Source organism: Acipenser ruthenus, chromosome 4 (assembly GCF_902713425.1).
Source record: "Acipenser ruthenus chromosome 4, fAciRut3.2 maternal haplotype, whole genome shotgun sequence".
NCBI classification, from domain to species: domain Eukaryota; kingdom Metazoa; phylum Chordata; class Actinopteri; order Acipenseriformes; family Acipenseridae; genus Acipenser; species Acipenser ruthenus.
This window is the reverse complement of record NC_081192.1, coordinates 60,525,302-60,539,122: the sequence shown is the minus strand read 5'-3', so window position 1 is coordinate 60,539,122 and position 13,821 is coordinate 60,525,302. Positions and strand designations below refer to the sequence as shown.

At 38.9% G+C, this 13,821-nt stretch overlaps 1 protein-coding gene across 10 annotated transcripts in view; it reads right to left on the bottom strand.

Annotated features, from left to right (window-relative positions):
* Positions 1-13,821, bottom strand: part of LOC117400272 (phosphatase and actin regulator 1) — a 266,155-nt gene that overhangs the window by 98,483 nt on the left and 153,851 nt on the right. For all 10 annotated transcript variants that reach the window (XM_059022608.1, XM_033999946.3, XM_059022611.1 and 7 more), the window contains one exon: positions 5,252-5,332. In XM_059022608.1, coding sequence (XP_058878591.1) covers positions 5,252-5,332 — 81 coding nt within the window. The remainder of the gene's footprint in view (positions 1-5,251; positions 5,333-13,821) is intronic.

Here is a 13,821-nt window from a genome sequence, read left to right as displayed (position 1 = left end):
TGCACCCCCTCAGAACAGGTGTTGTAATAGGTATGTGATACTGCACCCCCTCAGAACAGGTGTTGTAATAGCTATGTGATACTGCACCCCCTCAGAACAGGTGTTGTAATAGCTATGTGATACTGCACCCCCTCAGAACAGGTGTTGTAATAGCTATGTGATACTGCACCCCCTCAGAACAGGTGTTGTAATAGCTATAAGATACTGCACCCCCTCAGAACAGGTGTTGTAATAGCTATAAGATACTGCACCCCCTCAGAACAGGTGTTGTAATAGCTATAAGATACTGCACCCCATCGGAAAAGGTGTTGTAATAGCTATGAGACAGAACATCCCCTCAGAATAGGTGTTTTAATAGTCATGATAACAAATATGAAATAAATACAAACAATGAAGTAAACTGCACTCAAACACATTGTTTTGTGATAAATGCAGAACGACGGGGAAATACGCATTTTTCAACCATCAGTACTACATTAGCAGTCTAATGTAATGCAGCGTTTTGTTTACCGTTACGGTTACACTTTTGCATTGTCTGCTGTTAGGTTGCTATGAGGTTCACACTCATAAGAACACCAGGGCCTTAGCCAGCCATGAAAAATCACAGAGGCACTTGACCTCAATTAAACTGGTTTAAACAGAACGTTGCAATTCACCTATCAATTGGACTAAGTTTGGTACGCTGCAATTAACCCATGGTTTCTTTCATTGTCTCTCCTGTCTCCGTTCTCCCCGCCTCTGTGGAATAAAATCACATTAAATAGAGGCTGAGATCGATGCTTTTTTAAAATCTTTTTTTTTTTTTTTTTAAATGTAATCACTGACAACAGTAGTAAACGTGATGCTTTATTTTAAGCATACTGAATAGCTAATGAAATGTATATTAGTATTACTATGTTTGTGTATAGTGTTTGCATTTAACTATTTAAAAACAAATATTACCCTAATTTGTTTTGTCAGAAACATGCAGTTTACGTTACAAGGCCCATTGTAAAAAAAGTTAACAAATACAGAGAAGGATTACTCAACCGTGGCATCTTAAAAAAAAAAAAAAAAAACCTTGTTAAGGCGTAAAAATACATTCAAACATGAAGTTGTCTACCATGGAAATCACGTGAATTGCTTGCGGTGTGCGGTGAGCCAAGGACGTCCAGGCTATAGAGTGCATCCTGCACACCACGCAGAGTGCCTTTACTGGATGCGCCACTCGGGAGCCCCAGTGAGTGGTGTTTTAATTATATATTGTAGCTCCTGGATTTAACTGTCAGTTACTTGCTAGTTAGTTACTTGCTAATAAAGCAGCGAATGTCAACAAATATTCTGCAAATATTTGTACCTCCAGGGGAACAAATATTTGTTCCCACCAGCAAACAGTTATTCCCCCCTACATGCAAGTTTGTTATTTATCCTATTTTTATGTAACTTATGCATGTATAATTCTAGTAAAATACTACATGATGTTTGCTATTATCATGTATTATTGTAGCTGAAACTGGATCTGTCAAAGGGTACTGGATGGTACAAGTTTAGGATTAGGGAAAGTGGTGTTAAAATTAAGGTTAAAAAAGTGGTGTTAAAATTAATGCTAATTCTGTCAAATTAGCAGTTTGTTTAAACAAAAAGGTGACAACTTGGTACGATGGTAAATGCCTTGGTGAACATGGCCTCGTGCAATCACCCAAAGAATGCAATTGAATCTTTCAATCACATCGTAGACTCTGCTACCTCCACCCTCTTCTCCTCACTCACCTCCTCCCTCGACTCCCTCTGTCCCCTCACCTCCCGACCTGCTCGCCCCTCCCCTCCCCATCCCTGGCTCTCCTCTGCGCTCCGCTCGGCAAGAATCACACTGCGATCTGCTGAAAAGAAATGGAAAAGAACCAAACTCCCTGCTGCCCTAGACCTTTACCGCACTCTCCTCTCCTCCTTCTCCTCTACTCTCTCCTCTGCTAAATGTACTTATTTCCAATCTGTAATCCAAGCCTCCACTAACAACCCACGTAAACTATTCTCTACCTTCTCCTCCCTCCTCTATCTCCCCTGATGACTTTGCCTCCTTCTTCTCTTCTAAAATCTCAGATATCCGCAAACTCTTTAACACCTCCCCCGCACCCCCTCCTGCTCCAACCCCTACACCCACTACATCCCCTACTAACTCGCCCTCCTTCTCCACCTTCTTGCCCCTCTCAGACTCTGACCTCTCCTCCCTGCTCCAGGGTCACAAACCCACCACGTGTGCCCTGGACCCCCTCCCCACTCACCTCTTTCAAGCTGCTGCTCCTGCTCTACTCCCCTTCATCTCCTCCCTCCTCAACACCTCTCTACTTTCTGGTATCTTTCCCTCTGCCTTCAAAAAAGCCTCTATCACTCCCTCCCTCAAAAAACCTACCCTCGATCCCACCTCCCTCCAGAGCTACTGTCCTGTCTCCCTCCTACCCTTCCTCTCTAAAACCCTCGAGCGGACTGTACACTGCCAGCTCTCTGCTTTCCTGTCCAACCACTCTCTGCTTGACCCTCTCCAATCTGGCTTCCGCTCTGCTCACTCCACTGAAACCGCCCTCCTGCCTGTCACCAACTCACTAAAGTCTGCCCGAGCTGCCTCTCTCTCCTCTGTCCTAATTCTCCTCGACCTCTCTGCTGCCTTTGACACTGTTGATCACTCTATTCTACTATCATCTCTCGCTGACCTGGGGATCTCTGGCACTGCTCTGGCCTGGTTCTCCTCCTACCTCTCCAACCGCACTTACCAGGTAACCTGGCGTGGAGCAACCTCCACACCTCACCCTCTCTTAACTGGAGTCCCCCAAGGGTCGGTCTTGGGTCCTCTCCTGTTCTCTCTCTACACCTGCTCCCTGGGCCCCCTCATCGCATCCTATGGTTTCTCATACCATTTCTATGCTGATGATGCTCAGATTTTCCTCTCCCTCCCGTACCTCTACCTGTCTGTCTGCTATTTCCTCCTGGATGCACTCGCATCACCTCAAACTCAACCTCTCTAAATCTGATCTCCTTTTCTTTCCCCCCTCCTCCCCCTCCTCTGATCTCTCTATCTCTATTCCTCTGGAATCTACCACACTCTCTCCCTCTTCCTCCGCTAAGAACCTTGGAGTCACCCTGGACCCCTGCCTCTCTTATTCCCAGCACATCTCCACTCTGGCACGCACTTGCCGATTCTTCCTGAGCAACATCCGAAGAATCCGACCCTTCCTCACCAACTATGCTACCCAGCTCCTGGTCCAGGCCCTGGTACTCTCCCGCCTAGACTACTGCAACTCCCTCCAGGCTGGCCTCCCTGCGTCCGCCACCCATCCGCTCCAGCTCATCCAGAACTCTGCTGCCCGCCTGGTGTTCTCTCTGCCTCGCTTCGCCCACGCTACTCCACTACTCTGCTCGCTCCACTGGCTCCCGATCACCGCTCGCATCCAGTTCAAGACTCTTGTACTAGCCTACAGATGCCTTGACCAGACTGCACCCAGCTACCTCCAGACCCTCATCTCTCCCTACACCCCCACTCGACCTCTCGGCTCCGCCTGCACTAGAAGACTGGCTCTACCTCCGCTATGCTCCCCTGCCTCCAGAGCCCGCTCCTTCTCCACCCTTGCTCCGCAGTGGTGGAATGACCTTCCTACAGATGTCAGGACTGCCCAGTCCCTGACCACATTCCGGCACCTCCTTAAGACTCACCTCTTCAAACAGCACCTGTAGAACTCCTTTGTTTGTATCCTGGGGCACTATCACCCTTCACTTAAATGTGCTTTATTTTGCTCTTATCTGCCCCCTATTTTACTGCATTTAATCCTGTACTTCAGAATACTGTAATCTGTCAAGTGTTTAACCTGTAGTGTTTTGTATTTAATCATATCCTGATGTAACTATCACTATTTAATCATATCCTGACGTAACTATCACTATTATCTGCTGTATTATTGAATTGTGTTTTATCACACTTGTACTTTGCTTGAACAAAAGTTATTGTATTTCTTGCTCTTATTGTATTACTTGTACTGTAACACTTGAAATGTATTTGCTTACGATTGTAAGTCGCCCTGGATAAGGGCGTCTGCTAAGAAATAAATAATAATAATAATAATAATCATCATCATACAGTAATGGCTGTTACAGTTGGATTCTAACACAAAAGTAGCAGAATCAGTTTTAGTTACTGGTTTTCAAGAATGGTCAATGGTCAAGAAGGCTATGTAGCTCTCTAAATTCTTGAGACACTGTGAACAGGCTGGCTGTAGGGGTGACGTCAGGCCAGAAAGGAACACAGACAGACAGTACTGGCAGGTGAAACTGAGACGCTGCGGCACTTAGTGCGTTTAATAAACACACAGAAAATAAAATGTTTAACAAAACAGAACATGACACTTGAGGCCAAAATAAATAGACAAACAAAACAGACAGTGGACGAACAAGCATCGTGAAACAAGTATCGTGCGAGTCCTCTTGCACGAGTAGCATTTGTTATTTCCTCTTACGTTTTAGTTTGTCCTTCTCTCTCTACACCTGTTCTCCGCTCATCGAACACACAACCCAGAGTAAGTGAAAAGTGCATCTATATATACTGTTGTGCCGGGATTCAATTACTAATTAATTATTCAGTTGAATCCCAGCACGTGAACTAATTTGTGCAATCCTGTACTCACATACTATTAAATACTTTAAATGCACGTGAAGTGTTTGTGCAATCCCCGTGCCTAAATACAACTATATATTTTAAATCACTCGTGCTACACAGACCCATTTATATCCAGTGCAGCAATATCTATACACCAACATTAACACTCCACACGCAACACAGAACACATAAATACGCACAGGGGCGGGCACTTGGCCACGGACACATATGCATATACTGCAGCTCCTGGACATATCTGTAAATGCCCTCACAGTATATATCACTTAGTATTTACTGTTCAAGTGTAGAAGCTGTTACACAAACTTACTTAGTGCAAACTTTTCACTGGAGTAAATGCCTTGTGAAAAAAGTGATAAAAAACAAAATACAAGACTGATCTCCCCTAATATTATTATTATATTTTCCACAAATGTCAAGATGACATAGAATAGTACAATTTTAAAAATAAGATACCAATTAATGTCTAAGCTTTTAGGCCTTGCTATTCAGTTCATGTTAGAAAGTGTTAACAGGACAGGATGTTAACAGTGCCAGTGACAAGGACAATGAAAGACATCACTATTTTTATTTTTTTTTCAAGGTACAGTGTTTGAACCCGACAGCACTTACCTTTATCAAATATTTCTTTCAGCACTCCCCGCTTGATCAGCTCGTCCCTGCTTTGCCTCATTGATATCTTTCTTTCCAGTGCTGGAAAACAAAAACATGTTCATGTATTTGAATCTGGTACATTTTTAATGAAACGACAAAACACTGACAATTTCAATTAAAGACAATCATGTATTGTACAATGAAGATGGCAGTGATAGTAACTGATGACGATAAACTTCAATTTTAGTAGTTTCTCGTTTGTGTCACAAAGTCGGTCCAATAAAAATCTATACGCTTGTCAAATAAAAATATAATGCACGGATAACAATTGTGAAAAAACGTTTCAGCATGAAAGCGTGAAGTGGGAAATAAACTTTCAAATCAACGTGCTGGGGTTCATATAACAATAAAATAACAATAAAACACTCAATCATAAATTCTGAGTTTAAACTAAGAATTTGATTTTGTTTTGCAGTTTTTCTACAAAATGATTAGATGTGTTCACAAATGCAATGTCTAAGTGTTAGTCTGCATTACATATAAAGTGAGGGCATTTTATTGTTTTTAAAAATAGCAGGAAATTACTCAAAATAACCACCTGTAACTAAGTCTGGGATTAAATTAATAATGGGCAGCTATCGGTTTCAGAGTTCTTTTCAAAATGACTGCTCTAGTGCACTGGGTTTGAGATCTGTCATCTAAATAACTGCAGGAAAAGCAATTAAAGAAAAAGAAAAACATAACAAGTGCTCTGGCTTTTCTGTTCCATACCACATCATGGATCGTTATTGCTGTGTTACCTGTTTGACTATGTGGGCAATAATCCTTACAATATCAGTGCACAAGAGTGGACATTTTGAAAAAAGCTTTGAAACAGACTTTAACCCTTTGCAGTCCGGTCCGACATCATCAAAAAGATTTAAACACAGGTCTCTAGTCGTTTTTTCTCTGGAAAAAAGCCATAAACAAACAAGATAGCTGCTTCTGCATCCAGCACTCAAAGTATATTATTATTATTCTTATTTGTTTATTTAGCAGACGCCTTTATCCAAGGCGACTTACAGAGACTAGGGTGTGTGAACTATGCATCAGCTGCAGAGTCACTTACAATTACGTCTCACCCGAAAGACGGAGCAAAAGGAGGTTAAGTGACTTGCTCAGGGTCACACAATGAGTCAGTGGCTGAGGTGGGATTTGAACCGGGGACCTCCTGGTTACAAGCCCATTTCTTTAACCACTGGACCACACAGCCTCCTATATATAATATCACAGACATTTGCAGAGATTTTTGAAATGTCATAGTAATAAAATAATGACTTGGATTGCATTATTGAGGAGTTTGGTGATAAAACGAGTGATCAGGAGATGATTTACCAGTATGCACGACTATGAAGAGGTATGTGAAAAATACAGCGAACAAGGGGTGGGGCGGGGCTGGAGATGCAGTACTGAGTGTCCTGTTGATATGCAGCGCCATTTAAACCTGTTTTACTGTGAAAAAAAACACTTTTCAACAGCGCGGCTAAAATAAACTGCGCATGTGAAAATAAATTGGACCTGACGCGCCTGAGATGCGCTGAATAAATGGACCGCAAAGGGTTAAAGTTATAAGTGTAAAATGTTGTCAAGATGTCAACAATGAAAATAAAAATTACAGGTACGTTATTTAAACAGTTGTAGCAACACATGTGGAGGTATAACACTATATATTTCTAAACACTGCTACTTACTCTTTTAACTGAAACTGAGGATGTAGATGATGAATGCAGACCTAATGAGGAGAAAAGTAAGTCTGTTGATTTGGGGGAGAGGGCGACGACAAATGTGATAACCAGTGTATGACCATTTTAAACATGGTGGAAGATCCAGATCTAGGCCTACCTGTTGAAAAGCAGTCTCTCACGACTACCCCAGAAACCTATCCTGAACTCGAGCAGAATTTGAAAAAGGTCATTGAAGTTGCATTTAGTTCTTACCATGTTGTTATAATTTGTGTGGCATGTTAACACCCAATGCTCTGTGTCTGATGGAAAGAAACGCAAATGGATGGTGATGCAGATGGATCACATTAGTTTACTGTAAAGCTACGTCTTAGTTGGTGCTTATTTTGGTGAGAGCCGAGTTCAAATCAGCATGAAGTTTTAACATCTACTCTCATGTAATGTATACCATGAAGATCTGGATATGTCCAGTGACTGCTATAAATAGTGCAGCTGGCAACAATAGAAAGACCTCCTGACAGCATGGAGAGATAGCTGACAGGAGGAGAGACCCCATTGGGGCTGGCAAGGGTTAGCTACCCTTGTCGGCAGTATCCAGCTCTGTGTTTTCAAAGGTAAACAGGATGCTGGAGACACCCGCCCAAGGCTTCTAAGAAACTAAAAAGAAAAATAGTCTGCGAGAGCGGGGGCGGAAGATGACTCAACGTTGGACAACACGGTTAACGACTTAGGAACGGAAACGGATATGAGAATGGAGAGTACTTCACAAAAGACTAGTTCAAGATCTGCAGTTAGCAAAGACAGGGAACTCCAGGTTTGTGTCTGCGGATGGAACAAGGCGACAACGGTCAGGGGTTTGAGGATTCATCAAGGGAGAATGAAATGCTTGAAGGAGAAGGGACAAGAGCCTCGCATTGATCAGTACTTCTTACGAGGTCAGTTGAATGAAATCCAGCGACAGGAAGCAAACCACAGTTCACAGGATATCAGCACCCCTGTCATAGATGTGAGTAGGACTTGCATGGAGTCTTAGTTGGTGCTTATCTTGCCGAGTTTAAATCAGCATGAAGTTTTAACATCTACTCTTATGTAATGGAAATCATGTGTTGTAAAAAGCTAATTATTAAAATTAGTGTATGCAATGGGGGAATGTCTGTTCTGTTTTGTTTTATATCCCAATTGCGCAAATGGAATATAATTTATACCACAAACCTGTTAACGTTTTTAGAACACCAACAATATTTTCCACATTGGTGGGGTTTTCATAGAAAAAAGAAAATGTCTCGCCTTTTTCTCACACTATTTTTGTAGTACCTTTTGGGTCATTTGGGTTTCCATGTAGTTTTCTTTTAGGAAGAGAAATTCTCCTTCACAATGCAAATAAGCTCATTAATATTAAAATATGTTAGGGTACATTTAAATGTTTCTGTCCGAGTTCATCTTTGGCGTTGGATTGAAGAACTGCAAGTGCAGCCTGCCTCATTTGGCCACCGGAAAACAAAACAAAAACCCAGACATGGCGTGACACAAATATACCAAATTAAAAAATAAAACATTACATAAGAAAATCGCTGTGTACTACCCTTGTATTATCTGCTAAACATTGTTTTAACTGCATATACACTGCTGTGCAAAAGTAAAAAAAAACATTCAGGATTTACAATATACAGTATATTGATGTTATGAGCATCAATGATTTACTCGAAGCCTCCACTAGTGTTTTCCACTGTTATACAACTTTGACTGTTATTAATACAGCTTAGTTTGGATGAGAAGAAACTAAACTTGTCATTTAGCAATCTTTAATTCACATTGATCAGAATCTTCAGAAACTTGTGATCACAACAACTCAAAGTAAACTATACATGAGCAGCTAATATGAAGTGTTGTAGTAGCTAATCCATCACATTTACACAGTGGTTCTCAATCCAAGGGGGGGCACGAGAAGCGTCCACTTTTTTTTTTTTTTAATGTGTACGTGACATGATGTTCTGTAGATGGTGTGGGTTTATTCTATACTAGTATTAAAGCAGGTTGATTTATGGTAGTATAAAAACCTGGACTGGATTGGATCTCGAGGGCCAGAGTTGAGTACCACTGGTTTAGAGGGTTTGGTCCGCACTCTGTAGGGTTCGGTATGTTTGGTGTAAGTGTGAACAACAAAGATATTTCTGCGCTTTGCAAAGGGCTTTGTTATTTATTTATTTATTGAAAAAGGCTGCATTTAAAAAAAAAATGTAGTAGCTTCATTATTGTTTTATTACCTTGCTTATAAAACAACTGAACTATAAAGCACTATCATTTTAAATGAACAAAGATGTCTCTAACATTTCATACTGTATGCTTATTGTTTCCTATTTGGTCAAAGAGCTTACAACCTTTAGTTATAGTAGAAAGTTGTGCGAAGTTACGCCATTTGAGGTATATTTTAAGATTACATTTTAGTTGTCTAGGGGAAAAATTAAAGTCCTACACAGTTATAAGTATTTTAATTAGGTTTCCAAGCCCATGGCTGGGAAGCCTATTGTTGTTGTTAAGATTATTATTATTTTTCTTCTTTCCGTCAACAAAACCTTATAAGTTGCATAAAATGAAAACCGTTGCACGAAAACTCTTGAAATTTCACAGAGTTGTAGACGTCAATAGGAATTAATGTCCACAGCTGAATGAACGCGACTGGTCACATGGCTTGGCAGCCATACTGGATTTTACGACAAATTTTGGACAATTTACATACATCTTCTTGTCAGAAACCACTTATCGTAGAGTTCTGAAATTTGGTATACATGATTAGGGATTGTCCAAGATCCACTGTGTTCAAAATGAAGCTGATTGGTTCAGTTGTATGGTGGCCATGTTGGATGACCTAATTAACACACAAATGTCTTCTTCTCCAAAACTGCTAATCTGATCGAAGCAAAACTTGGCATACAAGATCCAAGTACGGTTTTCTTTAAAGTTTGCCCAAATTAAGTTGCTACAGTAAAAAAAACATGGCTGTCGTGGGCCAATCGAATTTCAGCATTGCTCTAGTTGGCATATATTGTGCATAAAATGAACATTGAACAAAAACTCTTGAAACTTCACAGAGTAGTGTCTACAACTGAGTGAATGGCAACCAATGGATGACAACCAATCAAAATGCTTAAATTTCACAATAACTCCTTGAAAGCCGTAAATTTGCTTCCGACTTCTAGTTAATTATATTATTGTATCTTACTAAAAGCGGGATTGGGAGTTCCCAATTCAATGCAAATAAACTTAAAATACAAAATTTAAAAAGTTTCACTTAATAGTATATTTAATATACCTTTTGGGTTCAAATATACTACTATCAGTGCTATACGTACCAGACACAATTAAACAAATACTTTTGAAAAGTAAAACAAAATTACTTTGTTTATTCAGAAGTTATACAAATTCAATACAAAATATTATATGACCATTATCAGAACAGGCATTCAAAGTATATTCAAACATGTATTACTAACACATTCATCACAAACATTTCAAGAAAATGTATTTCCTAATTCAATAAACTGCATAGTTACCATCCCTATTGAGAGGATTTTAGTCAGTTTAGAAGAAAACAACGAAGAGATGATCTTTGTCCAGATTTTGTAGAAATGAATTTGAAGGAGAGGGAGTCCTGCAGCTAACTTTTCGTAGACACAGCTCAGCTATTTTGAAAAATATAACTTTAAAGAAAATTGTCCAGATTACGTTGTGTTAGTGACATTTACACAAAACTATGGTTGTTCATTGGAAGTATATTGTTACTTATGTGATTGGCTATAAACTAGTTATATCATATTTTTGTGCCAAAATATAACCTATTCTTTGACAACAAAGTATAATGTTGTTTCTCTCTAGAATATGCTCTAGAAACTGGAATCGACAAAGAATCACTATGTTGTATCCTGTAAACATCAGTGAAGATTATTAAAATGGGTGCTGCGTTTGCATTTTGAAAGAGACATCTCAGGCAAGCTTATTATCGGCACCGGGGGTAGATGGAAATGAAATGTGGAGAAACAAGAGAAGACTGCAGGTATTAGCAAGTGGGCTGTAAGCGGTGTATTACATGAAGTTACTGCAGTTTTTGTGAAGAGTGCAGGGCAATGTATTCATGATATCAGAACTATTGAAAAAATAATAGGAAATGTTTTAAATGTTTTTTTATTAATTTAATCATTTCACAGCATAGATACCATGGAGATATCAGTACTATTAAAACAATAAATAAGACAACATGTTTTAAATGGTTTATATTAATCTAATAATTTCACAGCATAGGTACCATTTGATTCTAATTTGGTATGTTTTTTTTTGTCCTAACTTTTACAATTTGATTCAACCATAACCTAAATTCTTAATGAACTGCAACCTAATCAGTTGGAACAGATCACGTTCTTTCAATTAGTAATCTCATCAAAATAAATGCCTAGAAAGATTAAACTGGGAAAAAAACCCACACTGGTACAGGAAAATATGAGTGTGTGTATAAAACTCCTAAACAGTTTCTCTAAGTTATCATAGGCAATTTATTTTATTTGTTTGCATGTAATTACAAGAATATCCAGTGATCATTTCCTTTATACATTTGAATTAAATATATTGTTCCTACATACATAAGTGTGCAATTATTATTTAATCTTTTTTGTTTCATTTGTTTGTTTTGTTGAATGCTTTACATGGACTTTTTAACTTTCTCAATTTATGTCTCCCTGTCTTACTCACAGTACTTTTTAAATTAAAGTGACTGTTGGTACTTTAAATGTGGGAACAATGAGGGAGATAAATTAACAAGGGCATATACATATACGACATGTGTATTCTAGATCTGTCACATTTTAAGGAACTAACACCATGGAACAAGTGTGCATAACAATACACTAAAACCTGTTTAATATCACTCTCTGGTCAGAAAAAAAATGGGTTACAAAAGAAAGCTTACCAACAGTCTGTATAACTGATCTGGTAAATATGGCAGTTTACTTAATACCATATAACTGCGTATTGCCCCTTAGAGGTGTGCAAAGGGTGAGCAGGTGTTTACTAGCAATTTAGAATTTGAGGCTCTACATCAGCTTAGCAATAAAATATATAATCTAAAGAGCTCTACTTTTACATTTGCCTGTTTACAATACAATACCTTAAAGTGCTGCACAAATAGAAACTATATAATAGAAATGTATGGTGGACAATTTAAAGATGTGGCTTACCACTGAGACCAGTATTCACCAAAGGCTGCTAATGAAGATAGCACAATTGAGTATCAAAATGTGGAAATAATTTCATTTAATGTAGGCATAAACTGATAGAGAGAGAGAGAGAGAGAGGATACCGATAATAAAAGACAGCGCAGGTAAGCCATTGTAAACTACTAGAACAAGACACAGGACCTATATTTAAACTGTTTTATAATTATAAATGTTAAATGAACAGATATCATTTACTTGTTGTATTTATGACAAAAAACAAACATGCATTGTTTACTTGTTGCATTTGCTTCAGAAAATGAATGCAAAGAATAATTAGTATTATATTGTGTGCTTGACAGCAATTTATACATTTGTTTTACAAGTAACACAAAAATAACATTTTGCATTTGTACTAGTGCTCTAGAGGTCACTCAAGCCATTTGAATGTTCTATTCATATTTGCTTTATCTATCTATGACAGGTCAAAAGATATCCTGAATGGAAGGTGCTGAAGCTACCGGAGGAGATTGGTATAAGGGTGATTGCAGGGGCGGAGCTTTGAGTACTAACGGCAGAGTTAGTTAGAGCAGAGGAAATTTGGTGAAAAATAAGACTGCCACTGAAAAAGCATGCTGCATTGTTGTTTGCTTGTGCATGTGCTTTATTGCCACAGACCGCTGAGGAATGCTCTTCGTGCTGTGATCAGGGGAACAAGGGAAGAAGGACCTAAAAACAGACACCTGAGAACTTTTACAATGAGGACTTATAAAGAATGCCTTCTGAACAGTCTCCCCGTTGTATATATTTATCACTCTAAATTATTTCTGGGCCGTTGTTTCAGGGCTATATTTTTTACACTGCTGTCGACATCCCACAGTTTCACTGCACAATCACAAAAACAGATCAGACATAGCTACACTCTAAAAACGTCATCCTGTCTAAATCCATGCACACTGTTCCGACTGATTCAGCTTGCATGCTACCTGCATTAATTCTTTGGGTTATTGTGTGTCTTCTAGATGTCACAATTCTCTGTCTCTGTCATCTTCTCAAATGATCCAGCTGACTTCTAACTGGAATTAGACACGTAAGCAATGGTCTTCAGGTACAGTTTGCTTGCCATTAAAAATATAAACAACAATAATTAAATTTCCTCCAGTTCTGATACCTTCCATAGCAAACACTTCCTATGCCAAGCAGTTGGGTATTAAATAATTTGTCAATAAATACAATTATTTAAAAAGAGATTTCTTACTGGCCCATTTGTAGACACAGATACACATGGAATTGAGAGTGAAATAGATTCAATAGTGGGAACAGCAGATTTCCAAGAAAATATAATCTCCTATCACAGAGGTGCTTCAGTAAAATTATACGGTTGATGGCATTAGCTGAAACATTTGTCTACCTCACTTGTGTATTATACTTTTATACAGTGTTGTGAAAAAGTATTTGCCCCCTGTCTGATTTTCTGCATTTTTGCATATTTTTGACACTGAATCGTATCAGATCTTCAACCAAAACCTAATATTAGATAAAAGGGACCCTGACTGAACAAATAACACAAAAAAATTGATACATATTTCATTTATTTATTAAAGAAAGTTATGCAACACCCAATGCCCCTGTGTGAAAAAGTAAATCGCCCCCTTAGACTCAATAA